The 24823-nt window shown below is 39.5% G+C and overlaps 2 protein-coding genes and 1 pseudogene across 7 annotated transcripts in view; 2 read left to right on the plus strand and 1 right to left on the minus strand.

Annotated features, from left to right (window-relative positions):
• Window positions 1–1160, plus strand: part of LOC145465406 (CCR4-NOT transcription complex subunit 1-like) — a 35146-nt gene extending 33986 nt beyond the window's left edge. For both annotated transcript variants that reach the window (XM_081449185.1, XM_081449186.1), the window contains exons 57-58: window positions 225–359; window positions 921–1160. In XM_081449185.1, the coding sequence (XP_081305311.1) occupies window positions 225–359; window positions 921–999 (214 nt within the window). In that variant the 3' untranslated portion in view covers window positions 1000–1160. The remainder of the gene's footprint in view (window positions 1–224; window positions 360–920) is intronic.
• A 738-nt stretch (window positions 1161–1898) lies between these two features.
• On the minus strand, window positions 1899–7674 carry LOC145465412 (glutathione peroxidase 1-like; annotated as a pseudogene). 3 transcript variants are annotated; one of them, XR_014041593.1, is made up of 3 exons: window positions 7613–7674; window positions 5590–5751; window positions 1899–3582 (listed from the first exon to the last, which is right to left on the minus strand). The product of XR_014041593.1 is annotated as a glutathione peroxidase 1-like, transcript variant X3 (transcript). The 3 variants fall into 3 exon arrangements; XR_014041592.1 differs by lacking the exon at window positions 7613–7674 and adding an exon at window positions 5852–7601; XR_014041590.1 differs by lacking the exon at window positions 7613–7674 and having other exon boundaries at window positions 5590–7599.
• A 65-nt stretch (window positions 7675–7739) lies between these two features.
• Window positions 7740–24823, plus strand: part of LOC145465408 (uncharacterized) — a 32678-nt gene continuing 15594 nt past the window's right edge. The window contains exons 1-22 of one of the 2 annotated variants that reach the window (XM_081449190.1): window positions 7740–8431; window positions 10412–10476; window positions 11407–11645; window positions 12145–12196; window positions 12520–12614; window positions 13352–13501; window positions 13904–13999; window positions 15542–15634; window positions 16016–16136; window positions 16584–16859; window positions 17237–17344; window positions 17716–17908; window positions 18953–19000; window positions 19771–19885; window positions 21042–21136; window positions 21414–21546; window positions 22091–22147; window positions 22899–22965; window positions 23393–23438; window positions 23536–23599; window positions 23981–24046; window positions 24420–24605. In XM_081449190.1, the coding sequence (XP_081305316.1) occupies window positions 7995–8431; window positions 10412–10476; window positions 11407–11645; window positions 12145–12196; window positions 12520–12614; window positions 13352–13501; window positions 13904–13999; window positions 15542–15634; window positions 16016–16136; window positions 16584–16859; window positions 17237–17344; window positions 17716–17908; window positions 18953–19000; window positions 19771–19885; window positions 21042–21136; window positions 21414–21546; window positions 22091–22147; window positions 22899–22965; window positions 23393–23438; window positions 23536–23599; window positions 23981–24046; window positions 24420–24605 (2802 nt within the window). In that variant the 5' untranslated portion in view covers window positions 7740–7994. The remainder of the gene's footprint in view (window positions 8432–10411; window positions 10477–11406; window positions 11646–12144; window positions 12197–12519; window positions 12615–13351; window positions 13502–13903; window positions 14000–15541; window positions 15635–16015; window positions 16137–16583; window positions 16860–17236; window positions 17345–17715; window positions 17909–18952; window positions 19001–19770; window positions 19886–21041; window positions 21137–21413; window positions 21547–22090; window positions 22148–22898; window positions 22966–23392; window positions 23439–23535; window positions 23600–23980; window positions 24047–24419; window positions 24606–24823) is intronic. The other variant, XM_081449191.1, reaches the window with a different exon arrangement.

Below are 24823 nucleotides of genomic sequence, written 5' to 3' on the forward strand. Positions count from 1 at the left end.
TCCGGCGCACTGTGGACGGAAACATTTGATGCACTTCCGTTTTCAAATTCCTCTGGCGTATTGTGGACGAGGCCTTAATGCCACTAAAATTCCAAGTTCAGAATGTTAATTCTCCCAGAAGATTGACTTGAATTTGTTATGGTAGTTATGAGAATTGGGAATTGGTAAATTTATCTCTTCATTCATCTTGCCATTTCTGACTGTCGTTATATGTTTTCTTGTAGGGTTTTGTTAGAGCGACTGATTGTGAACAGGCCTCATCCGTGGGGTCTTCTCATCACCTTTATCGAGCTTATCAAGAATCATCAATACAAGTTTTGGACGCACGAGTTCGTCCACTGCGCTCCTGAGATTGAAAAGTAAGTACAAAATGCCTTGCTGAAATGTTTGGGTGAACACCACGGTCTACTTCATTTGATTACATTGAACGCTCTCTTTGTGAAGCAGAACAAAACTTGAAGTCTCGCGGGTTAGAATTTTAATGATTCTTCTTTAAGCCATTCCTGCCTTTTCGACTCTAGACCTGTAACGAAAGTTAAAGAAGAAGGCATGTAAACGCCAGACTCCTTCCCGCCGGATCGCTTCTTTGCTCCTCGCTGTTAGCGTGCGTGACTGAAAGGTGAACCTGCTCGCAGGCTAGAATTGACGGAGCACACAATTTGACGTTACCTCATGGTCACAACTTTTCAAGTGCGAAACACCCTCGCTTTCAAGGCCCTTTCTCTCTACCTCAAAGGAAACTCTGGAAACCCAATTGAATGCGAGCCATCGTGCAAGTTTCTGATTGGGCAAAATAATCCTAAACCGATGATTGGGCAAAAGGAGAATGTGATATTTGTTCCTTTAGCAAAGTAATTCAAGTAGAAATTACTGAGCTAATTCCCACCATGTCATGCTTTATCTTTGCCTTGTCTTTGTAGGTTGTTCGAGTCTGTTGCACGGAGCTGTATGCAACAGAAACAGGCGCCTCCCAGAGAAACCACTGAAAGCAGAGAGTAAAGACACTTGTATCTTATTGTAAAATTTGTACATGAAACGACGCTGAACGCCAGTAAACAGACGCAGTCAAGTACTTCAATTTAGCTGTTAGACTGTTATGAAAAATTTTTGCTGAATTTATAATTTTTTATCGTGGAATAAACGAACGCCTTGGAGTGCATTCTGAGTTTTTTGCGTTAGATTCATTAGTTACTGTATTGAAGTTGTCTGCGCGCTGGCTATTTTCAGTGTAATTTAAAATTGGAAGTGGCAATCATGTCGCTAAGCAGCATGAACAAAGTCTCTTGAAACCACCTTGTATTCAAACAGAACTCACGGCATCACCTGCAACCGGACCAACGTCTGCCTTGTCATTAGGTGTAATTTACTCGTGGTCAACGTAATGAGAACATTGGACTGTTCACAGCCCTTTGCTTTCTCGTATTTTTATTCAATCGTTGAACGCGCGGATAAAATCGCGAGAGAAATGGATGCCAGTGCAGAACGGGAGACTTGACAGGGTAATTATTGAAGCGCCACCACGCTAGCCTGTGCCAGACTCTCGGTCAGTGGGAACGATCGAAAAAGCGGGCGGGCGACAAGAGGGGTGGTTGATCCCGCTCGTCGCCCGCCCTTTATTTCGATCGTCCCCACTGACCGAGAGCCTGGAACAGGCTACCACCATCCCCGCGTGCTTCGGGCTCGCTTTTTCTTTCGCGTGCGTTGAAAAATAGAGGCTGTGAACAGTCTATGAGAACATAAGAGAGCGGGAAAATAGCCTAATGACAAGTCAACCAGAGTTTGGAGTTTTCCTAGCCTTTAAACGTTTTACATCTTTCGATCGACAGTGCGTATAAACTTTTATCCAGTAAGGCAAACACAAACGTCCAAAACTTTTCTTTAATATTTTTTTACAATCTACGGGGAACTGACACGCCCACTTTTCGTTTTTCACCCAGCAAGTTCCAACCTCACCCCAAACGGACGAGTCCATGCTTTCCTTCAAGATCTGACAACTTTTTTTAAAAAACTCTTTCTATCAGCTCCATCATAATGTCACGCAAGGGCGTACACTTGCTGGCGTCAGGCTCTCTAAAACCGCTCTAAACATACATGGTGTGTTTTAACATCAAGCGTACACTAACATTTTTACGTGTAAGCCGTCATGCACAACACAAACCCTAACAGTGAACTTCAATTCTCTTATCTTCAATGACCAATGCCAGTGGGCGTGTTTTCCCGCAATTTACGTGGTGAACCTCTAACCTGATACAATACATCTTTCCATAACGTTTCACTGAATGTCAAAGAGGGAGTAATGACTCACTTCCAGATAATTTGTATTCCCTTTTCTCATTTTTAAACACAATTTTGCCAATAACTTCTTAATGTATTAGGTACATCTCTTGCTAAAGCTGAAAAAAAAACTTAAACGTAAATACGTGTTGGGTGAATGAATATGGCGTTCTGAAGGTAATCAAGAAAGTTCTGAAAGTAATCAGAGAACTTGGCGGATGACTTCTAGCAAGCCTGTCCCAGATGTTCGGTTAGTACAGGCAGCAAGAAGAATTGCGAGAGAAAATAAGGGAGGGGATCGGCGCGAAAACCTTTCCAACATTGCACATTCTTGTCCCCAGAACGGTCTGCTCAAAGCCCCTTCGGCTAAGAGGGACAGGCGGCTCTGGGGAGGAAAAAGCGCGCTGCAATCCTTCCCTGTTTTTTCTCTTGCGGTTTTTCATGCTGCATGCTCCTCAATGAGCCAGATACCTGGTACAGGTCAACTTCTTGCTCAAAATGTGGACGTTTCTTGGCAACACATCCCTGAATGCACGTGCTGTGTCTGAATAAAGTCTCTCGAAAGTGCCACAGAGCACTCCGAATCCAGTTTTGGTGGGCAAAATATCTGGTATCCAGATCCCTGATTCGCGACTTACAGCCTCGCTCGCCGGACTCACCTCAATTTTTTGTTCGTCTTGACCCTACTGAATATGTTCTAAACACAATTACTAAATGCTTGCCTAAAAACGTTTGTGCTCCGCAAAAATTATCCTGAATGCCTTATAACAGACATGGAAATATTTTGAATCTGATAAGTAGTCATTTCTCCCTGGTGTTTTTTTTTCCTTTTTTTTTTTTCACAACATTCTCAGGTTAACGTACGTTCCTATATCTCGGAAGCTACTTCTTGGACAATAGAGTTTCAATATCACGCGTAATGTCCGCTGTGAGGAAGTTTCTACTGTATCGCTTAAAAGGTACACCATTTGAATCGATAAGAAACTTCTCAAAATTCCACGACACGTCAGATCTGAGTACTGGATTCCATATTATCAGTTTGGTGTCGCCCATCAGATGTTCCTCGTCATCGACTGGGTGTGGCAGTTTCTTCTTCAGGAAGACAAACAGAGGATGTGCGTCTTTGCCATTGACTGCGACTTTACTGAACAGATCGATCTTGGGCACGAACCCGTTCCCAGGCCGTACATACTTCAGGGAATTGAGAATCTCACTGTTATTGCAGTTCTCCTGGTGACCGAACTGATTGCAGGGAAAACCCAGAATAGCGAGCCCCTTCTTACTGTACTTATCCATAAGCTCGTTCATCTGAAGAATAAACAGATATATTTAAAAACTAATGAAAGAGAAAAGGCTCATTCAGCAGATCACTTGCTAAATTATGATGGCAATGTTGGTGTTGGAGAATTCAATGCTCTAGTCCGTCTACAGATCCCCTATGTTGTCTTGAACTCGTCAAGTTAACAAATTAACCTCTGTTTTTCATGCGTCTGTCCTGCTAGCTATTGATCATGAATTTCGTCATAACATTGCCAAAGTAGCTGTGGATCTATGAGATGATAGCTGAGTGGATCCGCGGACTACTTCAGTTGACAATGTTATGATGAAATTCATTGCCAATAACAGGACAGACGCATGAACAACTGATGTCAATTTGTTTTTTATGATAACAAATTGTCAAATTCTATGCTCTCACTTGTTGACACATCATATAAATTATAAATACATGTGCCTGTCTGCTTATCGACAATGAAAATTAGCCAACGACTGTGCAAGAATTTCTGCAGTTATCGTAAAAATTGAGATCGGAAGCAAAAGTATTTAAATAAACATCTGTGGACAGACTATCAATGCTCAGCTACCAGGGAACTTTCAAAGTGTCCCTAACGGACAAGGAATGTAAAGGCCGTTACTATATTCACTTGTTCGCGGCACTTAATGTCAACTGGACTTTCATGGGGCAGGGGGTAATGAACATTAGTGCCTGTGTGGGACATTTTTGCCGATAAGCAAAATGATCAATTAAGTAAAGTTTGCTTCACATTTGGAAGGGAACACAACTAGTTTAGTATTGGTAATTAGGTCTTCAAAAGAAATTGGCTCCTTCTCCTGCTGAATACAGTCACCTGTAGTGACCAGAGTACAGTGACTCTTTGGGTAGCAAAATTCCAAGACAGGGAACAAAGGAATATGCTGAAGGCACCTAACACATTTCAATAACACGTCAATAAAGATCAAGGAATTGTCTACACCCCAGAAAGAATGTTCCTTATCCATATGTGGGTTCTTCAGACTGACATTCCTTTCCCAATGTTTGCCAGATTTTCTACATGGACCAATCAGTGCATATGTATTGTATACGCTGCACCAATCATAGCATAACTTGTTACCTTGATTTTTTTTTTTTCTATGAAAAACCTGACCAGCCACTGACTGGTAGACATTTCTGGAGTGAACCAAGATATCATGTAGCTCTAGACAACACTGTTCTTTGAAAAGTGTTGGCTTGAAAAGAAAGGCCTTCACTAGCATTGTGTTCGGTTTGAAAGTAAACGTTAAGTTTTACCAATGAAAACTTATCACTTCTGAGTTTAATAATATACAAAAACAAAATTTGGGACAAAGTGGAACAGAGGGTGGAATTTTGTCTTTTCCTTTTCTCATATTTGTCTGTTGAGCAACCGTACAACTCTAAGGTAGGGCAATTGCAGACCATTTTTGGTCCAAGGGATGGAAATTTCACCACCTGAGATTCAAAATGTCAGATACCTGGGTGTTGTCTGGGTGGAGGTGAGAATAGTGAGTGGGGGGGGGGGGGGGGGAGGGGGTGGGGAACAAAAATTTCAAATTGACTGGCAAGCCTAGGATGGCTGGTTTTTGTTGAAAATAGCGATGACATTTCGCAGTACATAAATCTTTCACTGGTATGTACCAGTATCTGTTCATGTTATTTAGCACTCCACCACGCAAATAGTGTTGTTACAGGGTGCAGTGGGGTGGTGCCTGACCCATTTGTACTCACCACTGACCCCATTATTTGAGTCTAGCTATGAGCCTGTTACTATCAACATAGTTAGTGGAGGGGACACTAACTATGCTGTCAAGTACTGAAAAACTAGAGTATTAGTACCAACAAATCACTGGTTTAAAGTACAAAACGCAGGGTCACTTTGGACCGCCTCATTTACATGTGTCAAAACCTTTTGTAGAACGAAGCAAAACAGAGTAGGCACTTTTGTGATTCAATGAGATGTCTGATAGCCCTGTACTCTGTAGTTTACCTCATAAGGAGGTTTATGTTGTAGTATGACATACCTGGGTGTAATCCCTGACAGTTGTACCTCAGAGAGAGGCCACATTTTCAATCAGCACCACTTTCCCTTTGTACTTTGACAAGGTGACCTCATCCCCTTTCAGGTTCTTAGCGGTGAAATCATAAATCGACTGACTCATTGTTCTCACTTGTTTCTGAAGACACTGTCGAGAAGCAGACAACACAAAACTTGCCTGTGAGCACTTTAACATAGACTGCAGAGTAAAGCGACAGAGAAAATGAGAGTAATGTAGCATTTATCACCGTAAGGTTTCGAAAATTATGACCCCCGAAAGAAGCGATGATCTGAAAGTGGCGGCGAAATTTCATGGTCGTAAGAAAATCCTGAAAATAGCGCCCTTACAAACTAATTTGACACGAACAAAATCCTTAACTAGAGCAAAACGATCTCGTTGTAAGTACGTCATATATGGAGACATATATTGTAGCAAGCTCGTGTTCAATGCCACGTGATTGTTGCCGGGAACGAGTGAAAAATGACCTGATTGGTTGACTGCACTTTTTTTGCGGTTTAATCTAAATGAAGTGTGTTAATGATCGTTAATCTTTTAGGGTGCGTTCCTTCGGGGTGATCTTGATCAGGACCAGTGATCCAAGATCACACGGATCATGGTGCATCAAAGGAACCGATGAATCCACTCTAGTCACGGATTCATCGGTTCCTTAGATGAACCATGATCCGAGTGATCTTGGATCACTGATCCTGATCCAGATCACCCCAAAGGAACGCACCCTTAGTGAATTGTTGAAGTCAGCACGTTAACTTGCGTTTTATTTATGTTTTATCAGTTGCGCTGTCAAATATCTCCAGGGTAATGGCTGTAAAGACTTGTTACCCTGCAAGCAGAGCCCTTCGATCTTCCTAGAAAAGTCGGGAAGAGATCTCTTCCTCTTCCCGACTTTTCTAGGAAGATCGAAGGGACCTCTGCTTGCAGCTGCAGGGTAGAAACTTGTAAGACCTTGAAACAAACATCATGTGAGTGAGTTTTTTTCTGCAGGTGGTCTGTTTCAATTTCAAACTTCCAAAGATTATCAACTGTCATGCCAACATCACGTGCAGAGAGCAAGGTCTTTTGTAGTCTCCGCGTGTCACGTCAGCTGCTGTGATTGAATTATCAGATAATATTTTACTTATCAAGATATTCGATTCTGATTGGTTCTCAACATGCGCTATTTTTTCACAAAGTGTGCAATAAGCTCCCTGTCTGTTTTTATGACAGACAATGACCGTGCGTCATGTTTTGTTCGTCCTTTGACACAATATTTGTTCTCAAATACTGGCTAAGTAAAGAAAAAAGACATGAGCGAAAAGTTTTGCTCGTCCAATAACAAAATTTGTTCTCAAATAATGGCTAAAATCAATAACTGTTAGTTGCATTTCCTGTCAAAATGACACAATTAATTCAAAGAATTTGACAGCAAAAGTGTTATTAGAAAATACCCTGCAAAGGTACAACAAAAGCAGCCTAAATAACGGAACAAAGACAAAATTATTCATTGCACATTAAAAACTCACATACGTTCTGCAGGGACTGAAAACAGATCAGTGATGTCTTTCGTTACTATACATTTCGAAAAAATTTGTCTTTTCATCAATGAAGCAGGGCCGATCTCTGGACTCTAACATGAACCAACCACTCTACAGCTGCCTTCGCGCCTCGGTTGTTAAGCAGCGTGTAAACTCCCGTGTGACTCAATAATCATCCACTGCGTTCGGTTTTGGAATTATAGTAAGCTTTATAATCAATTAGCTTTTCGATGATCGAGCTTGATCGATTTTAACACAGCACTTAATTTACGCAATCACTTGTAACGTCGCGCAGATCAGTTCTCAAGCGTCATCTCAAATTTCACGAACCGGCCATCTGTTTACTAGCAGTAGGGCAAAAAAAGGTTCGGTACTGGTCGTTTCTAGCTCCTCCTAGGTTTCTTTCTATCTTGAACAATTAAAGATACGAACCGAGCTACTGGCAATTCAGTTTTCCATACAAAAGACAAACCTACCTTTCTGAGCCAAGACAATTATTGATTATTCTCGCTTTTCAAACGGAAATGTTATTTATTCGGGGAAATAATTACGTAAGGAAGCACCCCTGTCTGCACCTTTGTTTCGAACGTTAACCGAACAATAGACGAGCAACAGCCGATTATTTGTCGTGAATATTCGTTACGAATCGGATCACGTGGCAAAATAAATCTTCGCTGGTACGAAAAATGGCGGTATTTTGTTATTTTGTCTGATTTGGTTTTCTGCTTTTCTATTAATTATATTGAGACAAAAGTGACATATGCATTAGGATGCATTAAGACACCTGGTTATTGTAGACATCTCCCGTTGGTTAATAATAATGAAAACCAAGCCTTCAATCTGGGTAAACATTCAACGATGACTGACAACGAAGACCCTTCGGCACAGTTTTCTTTTCGACTTTCCACTTTGCAAAATGCTTCTTGTGCGGAAGAGGAAATTCTTGCTTTGCAAAAGTTGAGAGAAGCCCTCCTTCCTGCTGGCGATGAAGCGTCTTCAGATGAGGACGACTGTGAGAAAGAATGGCTGCGGAAAGGTTTGAACGATATTAGGAATCCTTTCCCGAGTGAATCGCCGGAAAGTTTTATCCTTTTGCAAGAAGACCTGGATTCATTCACCTTTTACCTCTTCGAACGGCGATTTGGCTGGTCGGAGTATACTGCGAATTTGGATGATTACTATTCTGTAGCAGATGAACATTTAGGTCGGAGAGGATCATCAGGTTCTTTACGAATGCAGGATGAATCCAAATTTAAAGGAAAGTTGAATGAGTTGCTGGACGAATTTCTAAAGTGGTAGGTAGTGTTTGTATATTTGGTTCTCATAGCAGTAGCGTTCGAGGTGACAAAAGATTGTTCAGTATCTTTAACATCATCAACCTAGAGTAATCCTTTAGTTTATTTTGTCCTGTGATGATCGGTTTGGTTATCAAGGTCTTCTATATAAGTTCATTGACATCTGAGATTTTTAGCTTGAGCGAGCGGGTTGTTCTGGTAAGTCTGTGATAAACAGACCGCGACATCGATCTGATAGATAAGCCCCATGTTCATTTAGCGACTTCGATTTACATGTAACTTGATTTACTACACATTTTGAATCGACCCTGCATAATTTAAACATTTTACATACACAGTACATCTAAATAGTTCGACACTCATTCATTTTGCTACTATACATGAAGAGTGCGTGTTTCTTAGATGTACACAAACACAATCTGTACCAGTTTATTCGTCATCTGCATTTCACGGCTGTATTATTAAAACGGTTTAACCAAATGCAGTTTACAGACACCCAAGCCTGGAAATAATTTTTTGTCTATTTAAGCAGGTCATTTGTCAGGTCAAGGACAAGTTTTTGACCTGACAAAAAGCAAGTCTGGTCTGACAAAAGTGTTTTTTTTTTTGTCGTTAGAAATTAAAATTACAGGTAAGAGACATTTGAGACATTTTGGTATTTCAGGGTAGACCCTTCGCCAAAATGGTGGTTGCAAATTCGAATGGCTCAAAATTAAACTCAACTGAGTGTAAAATCGATACTAGCACCAGAGAGGGGACCTTTACATTAAGTCAGGTATTATTTACCAGTTGAAAATTGATAAATTTTCAAACGTTTGTACCCTTAGTTTGCCTTCACTCACTTGATCACATGTGCATTCCGTATTTTCCCACATGTTTCTCACAATGTCTAAGGAAAACCACGGGACATGGTGTCTTTAATGACACCACCACAAAATGTGTAAATTAGCACTTAGCCTGAATAGTGGCTGAATAGTGGCGCTGATGTGACATGTTTCTTGACCCATGTTTGGGTATAGGGGTGCCGCCGAGGGTTTGAAATCCTGACCCTGTTTAGGACAAAAATACTCTAAAAACCCTACCCTGTGTGGGACAACATCCTCTATTAAGACCCTGTTTAGGACAGGAGATGAAAAACACACTCTCATTTCACAGGAATTTAAACTGTTTAATAAGCCATTCCAATCAGAGAAATCGTGTTTGATATGTCTAAAACCCAGTTATTGTGTCTGTACACTTGAACTAAACAAAAGACCCTCAAGCGTTAAGCTCTAAATTATTTAAAATAAAGGATACCGACAACAATAGCATTCTTGTCCAGAAATGATTTGATGTTGATTGATAACCTTGTAATGGCCAGTTAATGTCTCTCGGCTCGTAAGACCATACCCTGTTTAGGACAGAGGCGAGTAAAATTGTATACCCTGTTCAGGACAGGTAGGCTAAAACACCATACCCTGTCCAGTGGCACATCCCCATATATGTAGCCCAAATAAGGGAGTACCCACCCCTCCCTCCCTCCCCACCCCCGAGCCCTGTCTGAAGTTTTCTCACTTTGGAGTTTAAATGGGCACCGGCAAATTGTTGAGACAACTTTACAGAATGATGGGGAGAAACCCACAATGGACTAGCATCTGATCCAGGCTCTTGCTACAGAAACGTCATATTAAAAAGCTTTACGTCTATCTAGCCACTGTCTGCAAATATTGTTTTTTTCACATGCCTGCGCAAATGAATTTTGCTCTTTGAGTAACAGACAGCAGTGTGCCTCAGGCTGTTGCATGGTATGAAAATGTTTCACACAAGTAACAATCAATCCCAGACACTGCACAAATCTTGGTAGGGCTAGTTCATCAGGGCAAAGCTAACAGAAATGTTTGGTTTAGTTAGACTGCATATACAATGTAATTAACACCAGACATTGCAAGATGTTTGCTGTTTGCGTAAAATGAATTCTAAAATGAAATTGTTTTTCACCAGGTTCCTTGCTCAAGCTAAACTAACTGAACATCTTCTGAAAAGCTTTAAATATACAGTTGCTAAAGGTAAGTAAGGTCTGAAAAATTGGTTAGCTGACACCAGCCATCCATTGTGAAAGTAAATTTAGAGTTTGGAAAGAGGCTAGCGCATTGTATGTTGAGTTTTAAATTAGAATAAATTACATGTACTTCCAGGATGTCACTAAGAGGCACTTGATATGCAAGGTGACCAAAGGATTTGCAATCATGGCATCCGATACCCATTGATTGACCCTTAATCGATATCTCGATCAATTCTTGGTCAATACTTGATTGACATCTCAGTCGACAGTCAGTCCAGAGTTGACTAATTTTCACAGATACACGATCGAGTGTTGGTTGATACATATGAGTCGGGGTGTGTCAAGATGTCAGTCGAGATGTGGATCGAGATGTCGATTGAGGGTCGATCTAGGTATTGATCAATACTCGACCACAGATGCCTTTAGTACACATGATCCATGGTTCAGACTTAGGCACTCAGGCCAAGACCTTTGTATCGAGTTCTAAGAGCATGAAACCCTACTCTCACAGTGTTTGTCTCTAGCTTGGAGTATAAATAGCTACAAGTGAACTGTTAGCTAAAGGGCAATCTGAGCATGGTTGTCAAAAGTTAACAGTAGCTGACGAAAATTATGGTATACAGGTACTTCATGATGTTGGAAAGTAAGCTGTGTACTTCCAACAATAAAGCCACCTGTGAACACTGTACTTGAGTTAAAAAAAAACTTTGGGACAACCCTGCTGAGAAATACTTCCAAGGGGTAGCATGCAACAGACGTGTACATTGTACATGGACATCTATTAAAACCAGGGGTGTACAGCAATACTCTTGATTCCCTCAAGCTACAGAAAGCGAGATAAGCTCTTATTACAGTCACTGCATCAGTGAAGTGGGGAGAATCACAGTAGTATCGTGCATACAGGCATATCAAAGGTATCCAATTCGTTTTTCAGCAAACAACATGCCAGTGGTGAGGAATCAAACATTTGTTCACATTATGGACTGGTTGAAGCTGGCTAGCTCTGAAAATGGAGTTAATAGTAAAGTGTTTCCTCTAGTGATGGACATTATTATTGCTGGCATTACTGATATTTGGTCAGCTATCAGAAACACATGTGTAGCCAAGTTGTCAAAGCTTTTGGAACTGTTCACACTGCCTCAACTGGAGGATTTTTATGGAAGCTTGGTTAAGGTACTATTATGTAATTTCCATTAACTACCTTTAATAAACTGTGCAAAGTTATTATTTAGTTTCTAAAGAAACATGTTTCGCTTTGTCAGTGTAACAGTTACACAGCTTTTTTTAATGGTTTCTAGCTTGTTTGGTGGGTTACTCCATAGGCCCCAAGGGTGAGAGAATCTAATTAAACTGTCTTTGAAATTCAAGTGAACATTGAAAATAGGTCGTGCACGCCTTGCTGCCTAAATGTTTCCATCTTGCGTACAACATAAAGTGTTGTGGTCATCATTCTTATATGGTACATGCAGGACTCGAATAAAACTTGAAGTCTGGCTTGCCCTTTGGACAGGCAGCTCTCAAATGTTGCTTTCCCAGACAACTTGCCTGAGCCCTTGCCCATGGGGCAAGTGAGAATGAAAAGTTACTTGCCTGACTCTCCTTGTCCAGGATGACTAGACAGCACTTTTTTGGAGCCGTATCATGTGGTTGACTTTTGTTGTTTTGGTTGCAGATGTGCATTGGAAAGGAAACTTCCTGGCAGGCCAAAGAGGGTGCAGTCATGTGTAAGTCTTTAGAATTACACATTTTCATCATTTTGACACAATACGGACTGTACTGAGGGGCAGACTATCCATTATTTATTTTTACGTTTTTTACCTTAATAATAAGTATGCACTGTTTCTTTTAAAAGTAAAAATTGCTTTTTATAAAAAATTAACGACATTTTCCCATGGGCAGTGTACACTCTTTTTAACCATACTGTACATTGTTCAATCATGGAACTGCAGGATAGACGTTTTGTTGTAGAGTCATACATCAGCGTAATAAAAAAGAGAGTATCAGTGATGTTTTGCTGTTTTTGTTTTGTTTTCTGTACATTCAACAGGCATGACTGCTATAGTGTGCCAGTTTCTTTGGAGTGGAATAGCACCATCTGGTGAGGACAAGTCACAGTCTACAGGACCTCAGTACATGCTCAAGGTCAGTTGCGATGCTCTGTAGCTTTGGGTCATATACAGTAAATGTACATACATGTGCATATGCTTCTGTGATATTTTACGATTACAGAAACAAGAAACATTTCTCCCCAGGCATAAAAGTAATTTCCTTGGGAAGTGTAGCATTTTTCGCAAGATGTTGGTAAGTTTACTTTTGAGGGGAAAAGTACATGGATATAAATGTACATGTTATTGTAACTAAAACTTTTCTCTGTTGTGTGGCTTTCTTTAAGCAAACTCTTCCCTTAACCCTTACAGTCCCAAGTTCAAAATTTTGTTTTTTTCGTAGTGACAGCCATGCAGACCTGTTAATGTCAGTTCTGATAATTTGGTGACTGTACATTACGACAGTATCACTGAGTTGATGATTTTCATTTACCCTTTCACGTGCCTGCTTGATAATGTATTGATCTTGTAACAAGAAATTTCATTTTGATCACTTCTGGTAATTAAAGGTTTTTTATTCTTTTAGTGGACATCTCTCGTACAAAGTGGATACAGTTTACCTCTCCTTTATGTGTACCCTGTAATGTCTCTCTAGTATTTTCTCAATAATAATTTATTAATGTAAGCATTGGATGTGTTTGTTTTACACTTGGCCTTGTGATCCTGTATTTATTTGAACCCTGGTACTTGCTTTGGGGCCCAGGATTTAATCGTGAAAATAACATGTATGGTAGTTTACATTTGAGTTGAAATATTTTACATTTCTTCTTTCAGTTTGGCCTGAAAGCACTGACAGCACTGCCAGGTTTCATTACATCCTCTGTGCACTCTGTTCTGTTCTCACTGCTCGCACACCCTCAGCTGAGTATCAGGGAACATGCTACGAAAGCACTGTCAGCTATCTTGTCAAGATGCGAGTTTGAGGTGAGGCAGTCACTACACATGTACATGATGGATTGTATGAGCCACATGTGGACTAGATTGTAATCTGTCTTTCTCTTAAGTAAAGAAGTTTGAGCAAGAGGCTCTAGGCAAGAAGAGATTTGGGCAATCCCATCTTGTGTCCATACTGCCCTTTTTCATTCTCCTTCATGGATAAACACTTGTTATACATGTACATGTACCTACATGTCAGAGAAAAGACCAGCTGCAAGCAGTGTAGCATTAATTTATTTACAGTTGTTCACAAGCTAGGGAGTAATGAAAAAAGACATTGTACATAACAGTTTTTATAGCATTTACATGTAGTCTTTGAGTCTCCCAATAATAGGAAAACGACTCAAAGGTATCAAAAACTGAAAGTTCACTCAAATTATTTTCATGAAGGTTGCACTGTCTTCGTTCCAAGAAGTTATTAACAGACTTTGTCATGGAACACAAGGGGATGGCCAGGGTCAGGAAGTCATTGAAGGCATCGACAAGGTAAAATTATTTTAGAAACTATCATGATCTAAAATAGCGCATACATCTGTATGATTTCAACCATGCTAGTAATAAAAACACGGAAGTAGTGCAAGCTGTTGACAAAATGGTTGGATGTCTTGAGAAACGAGAATTTACATTGTACATCTTGATTATCACAAAAGGGTGTTATTTCTGTATTTTTTTGAATTGGAATTGCATAGCAAAGAAGAAAATGCTTTCTTCACTTGATGATCACAAGATGACGATGTGTTTTATTCAAGGTGACAAAAGTAAAATATATGAAAAAGTGCATCTTGAAAAGGAAAACTAGAGGTTGACCCTATGGCATTTTCCTAAATAAAAGTATAAAACAGATATAAACTACATGTATGCACAATGAATTCAAAATATATAAAATAGAACACAAATAACTATTGTGACCGTTGGAAGAAATTCGAGAAAGCTGTGGAAATTCTCATCTATGGCTTTTGTTCTATTAAATTTGTACATGTAACTTCAGAGAAACAAGGAAAGTGTTTTTCCATTTAAATTTTAAATAGCTTAAATTAAATGCTGTATATAACAGTAGCATCTAAATAAAAATGTAACTTGCTATGCAAGCACATTAAATGTGTTAATATTAAACTAGCGACTTGGGCGTTGATTTAAATTATTTACATGCTACTGTTATATACAGCATTTACTTGAAGATACATTTAAATTTTGAATGTATCTTCAAGTAAATGCTGTATATAACAGTAGCATGTAAATAATTTAAATCAACGCCCAAGTCGCTAGTGGAGGGAAGGTGCCTAGGAAGCCCGGGGACTGCAACTGCAGTCACATCCCCAAGGCGCTAGAACACCCGACTGGCCTGCCCAACCCGCAAGCAAGCCACCATTCCCCCGCGTCAGGCCCCCTACAGGCACCCGTCACACTCAAGCCAGATGCTGAATAGAGGGGGGGGATAGGGAGGGAACGCCGAGAACTGCTAAACTACTATAATTCAATCCACAATGCCACGCTAACAGAGCAGCGAACACACTGCAAGCACATGGGACGACAACGCACGTACTAACCAAGAATACGGCTGGACAATGTCAGCCCCAGGGCTCCCATGACCATATGACTGCTGCAAACGCTACAGAACACACCAAACGCTTAACAAACACCAACAGACAGCCAAGACACTATCAAACGCCTACAAAAAACGCTACTGACCAGACTAGCTCCTGGTCATTAACTATGTAAAATTTTATTTTACTATATCAAACGCTACACAACGCACTAAACACTAAACAAACGTTAACAGATGGCCAAGACGCTAACAACCACCTACAAAAACGCTACTGACCAGACTAGCTCCTAGTCATTAACTATGTTAAATTTTCATTTAACTATATTATAACTTGCTATGCAAGCACATTAAGGTAAATGTGTTAGTGTTAAACATCATCTTTTATAGTACAATACACAAATTTTGTACATTCAAGCAAGATACAGCTGCACTTGAATTTTACATTGTAGCGCCTAAAAACGTTGAGTTTATTCTAATTCCAGCTACCTCACCATGCTGTGTTTAGAGAACATTTCAAGTTCCTTAAAGCTCATGAGGCTGAAGGCTTGCTAGGGGTCTGTATTTTCTTGATTAAGGTGAGCATTACTACCAACAATTCAGTTATCTCTGGTTTCTGAAGTGTGAAGTGACTAAGATTATTTCTACTAGTCCTTACTGGTTTTTCAACTGGGAGTTTTACAATTAGGGGATACCCCTGCTCTAGTCCATCACAGTGTTGTATGTCTGATATGTAGATTGTAACCCCAACATTTAACTCACCTCTACCAACTTAGACACCTGGGTGGCTAGAAGCTATGACTCTCGTTATGGGGTTATTTTAGCCAGTTATGGGGTAAGTTTCTGGGTTTAAATACCAAATGATTCTCTTGCAAACTCTACTTGTACTTTGGTGATTAATAGTTCCCTTCTAACAGGTGTTGAGGTATCATCTTAGAGTTGAATATTTTTATCCTCAGCACATTCCTCCAGGGTTTCTGTTACCCAAGTGGCCTCTTTACTTCTCAACACTGAACCTCTATCTGATGCACCCAGCCTCCACTGTGCGACAAGCAACAAGTGTTGCTTTTAAATATTTAGGTAAGGTTGACCCATTTCCTATGATTATTAACATATTCTTTATTCTGTAATTGCATTTGACAAAAAGGAGAATGCAGTCCTAATGCAGAATGGAGTCATGTGAGATTTTATGGGATGGTTGATTTTGGGATGCAAAATTGGCCTCCCCACAGCAGGGACAAAAACAAATGACTACTGTTCGAAGCACATGCATACTAGACAGTTTTGGTTTCTCTGTCTCTGGTTCATTTATAGTCATGATTCCAGACAGTGGAAATCAGCAAAAACATGGCTTGTTCTGTCAGGGTTGCGAGATGATATGCTTATGTTCATGAACTCGCCCTGGCTTTGGGATGTTAACCGTGGGAACAGTTACATGTACATTTCATTGGTTGTAGTTTGATCAGATTTGTTGATTGGTTCCAGTGGTGAGAAATAGTTATTATTGTTTGCTTTGCTTGTTTATAGTTGCCAAAGACAGCAGTAATCCTGTGTTTCTAAAGCTAGTCCTTCAAGGTCTTGCTGCTGACTGGAAGGTTGATAAGGACTTGTTAGTGGCAAACTTAAAATCGTCTCAGGGTTCTGCCCAACCCAAGCCATCTACATCAAACATTTCCCACAGCTCTGATGATGGCGTTGGCAAACATGTATCATCTGAAACCCAAGCTCCATTTCAGCGCAGTCCAAGTCCAGCTTTAAGTCCTGATCTCTGTTATGTCTCAGCTGACTCTTTAAGCAGTTTTGGTGAGCTATGCATCTTGTCCTTTCTTGTTTGCCTAGTCCAAAGTGTCTGTTGATTTTGGTCATTTATCAAGCAGCTGCTGCACACACTTACATATTATATGTATTCACTAACATAAAAGGGTCTCATTGGAATTCACATCCTTGGATAGGTTACTGTCTGAAAGATCTAAAGGGCTCCAGAGTTCTGGAATGAAAATAAAGTATTAGGGCTTCATTATACTGGTCTTCAGAAAACTGACATTATTATATAATTTTGTGCCCCCACTCAAGAAAGAGAAAAACTTGGGCTCAGGTCTCTAAACAGCACTTTAATAAAACCCAGCTTCAAGATGATGAAGGTCTTATTTTTAATGCTAATATTGATTTTGGCTTTCAAGGAACTGAAGTCCATGGAGCATTATCTGTTGGTCACAGTAGAACATCACCAATACAATCTTACAAATCAACAAGGACCAGCATTCGTCAGGTTGCAAAGGCGCTTGCAGGTAAATGTAAACGTTTTATTCTGTTTGAACCACAGTAATGCAGCACATTTTGTCTTGTCTAGATTGTTGACAGCCTGTATTTTTCTCATATCTTTCTCACTGATTGTTGAACGTGTGAAAAACAAAATCATGAAAAACCTGGACCCAAGTGAAAAAGTCCGCACTCCCCTGAGCTTCACGAGTCTGCCAGCTCTGCTTGCTGTTTCTCATGCATTTGTTCTTCAATGCTAAAAATAAAGATGCTGTGAATGATGCAGTATACAGAATCATGCTTTCAGTACATTCTGTACATTTACTCGCCTTTTAAATTTATGATTAGCGCCAACATACATTGTATGTTTTGGAGCAACATAATTTCTTTTCTCGGTCAGAGGGCGCCTCTTCCTCTGCTGATGTCTTGATGTCAGAGAGCTGGGAATGGAGAGAAGGAAGACTTCTGGCTTATGAGCTCATATTGAAGTTTTTAATAACAAACCACATCCACTATGTGTTTCCCACGTATGTGCTACCAACGTCTAAAGGTTCCGCAACATCATCTTCAGTCGACGAAACCCTGATTAGTAGGTATGACAGACTTAATCATTAAATTGGGGTTGGTGGTGGTTTTTCTTACATAAACCCCCATCAGCTTTAACATTTTGTATTTAAGATGAATTGTCTTGGAGTAAATGACAATCAAGAGACCAAAAATCTTAATAAAATAGTGAAATTAAGAAACTGAGGTCTGTCCTAAAAAGACAAACATGTAGACCACATGTGTGAACGTCTACGTGTGCTCGTGCATCTATGTCTACATGTACATGTAAATGTGCATTAGAGCAGATTTCACTTGCATGTCGAAAGTAATTCATATTTGCTCGGTTTTTACATTACCATACAATGTGATTGGCTTAGAAAACTTCCACCACCTTGTCATTCAATCAGTAGTGAAACCAACGTCAACTGTGATTCGCTCACGGTCCACGTTTTCTCGTGCTTCTCGTCAGCTTCAACTGTACAAGTCATGTGTTTTCTTGGAGTATTGATTGGTTCACTGGACAGTCTGATTTTATGATATGCAACTGAAATCTGCTCTGTTGACATGTACCACAACTGGATGGAAATGTGTTTAGTCAATGTTTGGAACATTTTGTTAAATGTGTTAATTTTTTTCTCTGTGAGATTGAAAGCACAATAATTTTAAAAATAACTGTAGTATTGAGTGGTTTTGTTAATCAATTAGCAATTTCTAGTTGAAATTTGCTTTTAATGAGTTTGTTTATTTGGTTACATTTTAAATCTTGTATATTTTGTACATGCTAATTTGTGTAGCTACAGTAATACATACACATCTGCATTGGGTCATCAAGTTGTACTGTTCAGTTTCAATCAGAGAAAAGGTCTGTTATGTAATGAATTTCTCAAGGCTCTGCTGTTGATGTTAGCTTTCTTCCCAGTAATGTTTCTAATTGATGCACTCTAACTGTCCACAGTATTTTCCCTGACGAAAATGCTAGGCATGAATTTTGATGCACAGTGCCTTTTACATATTGACATGCTGACCATTTCTATGCATGTAACCATCTAACTTGCACCTTTAATGCTTCTTGCACATCTTTTTGCATCTAGTTTGTCAAACAAAGGTGCTGCTAATCAATCTTTGTTTACTAGAGACAGGTAAGTAAACACAAATAAATTATATGTATCTAGTCTTCCTGTTACTATTTGGCACAGAGAACAAGGGACTAACGGCAGTGCTGGACATGACAACGGGTCCTCGGACATTGTTCAACCATCAGGCTGAGCACCAAAACTATTTAGCTTTTGGTCGTGAAGATCTTGTTCCTAGACTACTGTATGTTTACATTGAAACATGTTAAAAATCACAAATCATACAGATCCATGGGTTGTTTTGCTTTCATAACAACATTTGCTTTGAAAAATGCAATGCTAAGGGCACATATTGGTTCATGCATGCCTATGGATTGAGTCATCATTTTGTTTGCAAATTACGTAATGTCTGACCAAATTGGCAGTATGTCCAGCCAAAATAGAGATTTGAAAGCACATGTCTGCTACGTAATAAAAATTATTTCCAGCACTGCCATAATGGTGAAAAATTGTACTTTCACTAATTAATGGCAAAGGTAAAAGTAACTGTTCGGTCGTCTTATCTTCTGTTTTTGATCTTGTAACTTGCCTAGCTTATTTATTGTATGCATTGTTTTCAGTACCTGTAAGGATAAAAACCCAATTTATAAGAGTTGTTGTAACATGTAAAAGTCCACTTTCTCTTTTCATTTGTTGTATGCTCATTAACCCGAGTTTCATTTTCCTTTTAATACATTGTTTGTAACAGGTGGAAACTGAAACCTGCAATGTTTAAGTAACTCTGAATTTGTTATTACTTTAATCTCTCAAAAACTGAAAGATCAATTTTGTTATAGGTCCAATTCTGACATCTTAACTGCTAATACACACTCATTGTGTGCAAAGAGCAATAGTATTGGCATCATTAACTCCACTACATCTGGTACACTCTACAGTACAACAACTATTAAGGTATGGTGAAGGTTACTGCCATGTCTATGTGCAAGTGTCTACAGTAATTGAACCATGCCTTGCTAAGCAAAGATGACATCATCTGTTGTGGAGGGGTGACAACAGGGGAAACTAGTGGGTATATGGAGTGGGAACTCAATAGGAGGTGGGAGAAGAGAAGGCAGGAAGTAGTATTCCTAAGGCAGCATACAAAGAAAGGCTTGCCAGGATTTGTGGACTTTCCAGTTGGGCTAGTGAATTCTGTCCACTTTCTTGGAAAATGCTTGGAAAACGGAAAGTACTGCAGGAGACAAACGTTTGGGGGGACTAGTGATGAGGATTTTATTTTCAGGCTGGTACATCATGGTTGGAGTTTGCCTGAGGAGCAAGCCTGAAAATTTGTTTTCTTTTCACCCTGCCAATGTGGCAGAACTATCAGAGGAACCAAGAGAAAAAAAAGGAATAAAACTATGATAATATTTTTCAAAAGATAGAGCACCAAGCCTGGCAACCATTTAAGAACTGGTAGGAGCTGGCAGTAAAGGGTACAGGAAGGGGCTACCTCTGTTGTAGGATTTTGAACTTATGGGTACTGGTGAATTGGCTGTTGGAGTAGTCTGAGAAAATGCCGGCCAGGGACGGTTAACCAGGAATGGAGTGGCATCCCACTTGTGCGAGAGAAACTACATTGCTAATTATAATCCAGTAATATTATACTTCTAGCCTCTTTGTGCTATGCCTTAAGTAATTGAATGCCTGGAAGAGGCTATTATATTTCAAGCGCACAATTGTTCCAAACTTGTGACAGGATTCAGCCAAAACTGGGATAAATCTGGTGATATCTCCGGAATTATATTCCCTACAATTTAAACTTTGTGTGACAGAACTGCTCTGAAATTTATCAAAAATATTTACGCATATTTGTCCTTGGACGGTATCTGTTTCTCATCTGTTCCTTTGTGAACAGGTAATGTTTAAGGGCATTTAGCCAGGGTCAGTTGTTGCTTTATAACCTGTTCATTTTCAAGAGCAGACCCTATAGCACATTTTGGATGGCCACTTTTCAAATCCTGGCTTAAAGCCTGGTATCAACCACTGTAGGAAGGCCTGAGAAAGACGTATCTCTCTAGGGGCTAACAAGGTAAATTTCATGTGCTTTCTTTTTTTTTTCTTTTAGGAAGGGGAGAGTGGTGTCACCGACAACAAGCACACACCAACGGAAACGATTCATTACAGCAGAGAAAGCAACTTTACAATGAGGAAGAAACCAATGTATGTCATTACAGCTGAACCCCGCCTTACGACCACCCCGTTAATACGGTTACCTTGTTATTACCGCCACTTTATTCTGGCGCGAAAAAAGGCACAGTCAGTCATTTTCTTATTTACAGAACCCTTTTAATACGACCGCCCCGTTGATACGGCCAGATTTTTGTGACCCGTTGGTGACCGGATTAACGGGGTTTCACTGTATTTTTAGTCCAGCAAGTATAGGCCAGTGACAATTGTGCTTTTAAATGATTAACACGTTATTTTACTTATGACACAGGAGAGCAGCTTCCTGTGCTGCTGTTGATGCTGACACACATACAAAGCAGCTGATAAGACAGTACTCTGTAGCCACACCACAGATCTCTCCAAAGAGACCATTTAGACTTCCACGAACAAGCACGTTTGCTCTGGTGAGTGAATTGAAACAGCTAACCACACTATTAAAAAAACTGACAACCTAACAGCACTATACTACTAACAAGATACAATTAAAACAGCTAACCACACTGTCAAAAAAGACTGACCAACTAAACACCACTTTACCACTAACAAGATACATATAAGACAGTACTCTGTAGCCAAACCACAGATCTCTCCCAAGAGACTATTAATTTTAGTCTTCCACGAACGAGCGCGTTTTCTCTGGTGAGAGAATTGAAACAGCTAACCACACTGTTAAAAAAGACTGATCACCACTGTACCACTAATAAGATACCGTATTTCCTGAAAGGCTAGAATTCTAATATTATAGGCATTTAATGTGTGCAGAGAGCTATAGATGAAACCATAGATTGAAATTTATTATATATGTAGTAAGTGTATGTTTTTTACATGTCAGCTTGCCTGCCATACTGCTGCTATCATATTCAATTTTATCTATGTTTATCATGTTTATATTTGTTTTTATTGGTAAATAGTGACAGATGTTACTGACTTGAATATTTTTTTCTTCAGGGGAATTCATTACTCAATCAGACAAAATCTTTGGATTCAGAACAGTCGTCTAATGAGGTACAATGAGATCAAATTCAACTTTTAAATGTATTGTTATACAGCGTATCCCTATATAATTATATACATGTATTACAGACTAATCAACAATTAGATTAGAAGCTTTAGATTTCTGTTAGGCTGAGGGTCGACTCAACTATCACCTCATACAAATCGAGAGCGAGTAATTTAATTGCTTTAGTAGAGTTCTAACTTTAATATTCTTCAGATAACGGTTCCCAGTCAGTTCTCGTCTTAGTATGAAACTTCACGCTCTAGAAAAATCCCACAGATTGAATTTTAATTTACAATTTGCAGTTGTGTACACACGCTAATCAGTTTCAACAATTTCGAGTTTCTAAATTCATTAAACTGTCAAGCGGAAATCGAGCCTATCAAAACGTCGGAGAAAGGGAAAAAAATAAACGTTTCCAGCTTGTTGACCACATCAAACCACTGCACACTAATGGGTGATAGTGTGCGATGTCTCGGCCAATCGGATTATAGCATTTGCATTAGTATACAGTGTACAATTCTACCAACTAAGTTTTGTGTACGGACGGCTGTGGGGAAGTAAACTGTGCTCGGTGATTGCTTATATGATGTGATGATTCTTATTATTTATTGCAGGTTCTTACTTTTTTTTATTGCAATAACATTACATTACATACAAAAAATTACCTACTCTACTTACAATGGTAACGTAACTTACAATTTAACGATACTAACAAAACTTATAATACTAACATTATTTACATTTTGTTAATTGCAGGATCTTACTGATGAAGTTATCTTCCAGAGTTTAAAATCACCGTTTGGATGGAGCAGCTCACAATCTGGTACTCGATTCTGAAGTCTCACGTTGCTTCTTTTCTTATTTGGTGTTGTGATGTATCTTGTGTTTGAAATGCTGATTGTCAAACGTGTAAATGCACATGTGGTTACAGCATGTTTGCAAGATAGTCTGCTGTAGATAACGTTAACAAAAATGCTACATGTAAGTCTACTAACAAGGTATGAGGAATGCTATACAGCTATATATCATGTTATTGCATGTAGGGTGTTGACATCTTTGTTGTAACGTAAGCGTAGATAATGACAGAAAGCTAGTGACTGTGACGTTCGATTGAAAACGTTACTCCATTTAGATCGGCTGAGAGCTTACAAATGTAACGTTTATTTGCACTCGATTGCAAGTAAGCCTGTTTGGTAATAGTCTTCGGACACTTTTTATTTCATTGGCAGCATTTTCTGTTTTTCATTTAGGAGACGAGCCATCTAACAATGTGTCACTGAGTTTATCCACATTGGAGTGAGTTTCACTTTCCTTACTGATCATTTTGAACACTAGTAGCAGTATTTTGAATCAAACCTCTGTACATGTTACACTGTGTTTTCTGAACTTTCAGAGACGACGTGCCTCAGTGGACAAATGTTCTTCAGATCGGGACTTTGTCGTCAGTTTTATCTCAAGTAAGAAGGCATCGTTTTTAAGAGTCCTGTACTTTTAACTTTCAGTGCATTGCGTGGTTACATATGATGTGAATTCCTTTTTCAATAGGTTGCTTACTTGCTATTTACAAATAAGGCGTTTCCCTAGTTCTTAATTTTCTACCACCTCTTTTTTAATGAGTCAGTTTCAATTAAAAACTATGCCGCTTTAAGGAAGACGTCATTAAGTTAGTTATCGTTGGCAATTTCCTTTTTCCTTCCTTGTGCATGAAAACGGAAAATAGTCATTGATAATGACTTGATGACTTTGCTTTACGTCGAAAGCGGTTTTTCCTCTCTAGTAATTTAAATCATTGTTACCGGAATATTTTTAAAATTTGCCTCTGCTGTTTAATTTACCAGGTAGTGCTTCAAACAATCGAATGTTTAGCGGATACAAGGTGGGAACTACGAAGGATGGGACAGCAGGTAAGTCGGTACTGTGTAACATTATCTTTTCATTGACAAAAATTGAGTAGAGAATTAATAGTATAGCAATGGAATGTTTGGAATGCTGGAAACACTCAAGTACTTGCCCCTGGACGTTATATCTCGAAAAGAAATGGAGGATCACACGAGGTAAAGAAAAATTCTTTGACGGTTATAAGACCACCATTGCCCCACCGACTGAGCAACGGGGTCAGACAGTAGCAGCTCAACGTAATTACGGTGGTAATTCGTAGCATGGTTTGAAAGTATTTTCCAGCTGCTTCTAATATCAGTGTTGCGTGAAGCAACATTGCATTTACTTAGAAAGATATAATTTTGGGATGATCGACTGGCCTTTTCCATTTTCTCTCAGGTCCTTCCACTTGCCACAGAAGTAGTGAGATGGTTTGACATGAAGCCCTTGGAAATCCTGTGGGACAGTTATCTGTCACGGGAGCACACACTGTTGTGTTACGGCAGCTGTATTGCTCTTAGATACTCCATCCTTCATGCTGGCCGCTTAATGCATTTCCTGGAACAGCCACCACCGAGCTGGAAGGTACGATTGCCCCTGCCTCGTCCCCAGTTGCCCGGGCGATAGGAAAAAATATAGTTAGGCCATTTCCGAATTACCTTTAGCCTCTTTCTCAAAGCGAGCCTTGGTGCCTATCCTTTCATATGAAAATGAGATTTCGTTTACATGCCAATTAAAGTCATTCTGTTTGTGCACCAGACCTCGCTCTGATAGAGAGGCTTAAGACAACTCGAAAATGGGCT

This window comes from Orbicella franksi, chromosome 13 (assembly GCF_964199315.1).
Source record: "Orbicella franksi chromosome 13, jaOrbFran1.1, whole genome shotgun sequence".
NCBI lineage: Eukaryota > Metazoa > Cnidaria > Anthozoa > Scleractinia > Merulinidae > Orbicella > Orbicella franksi.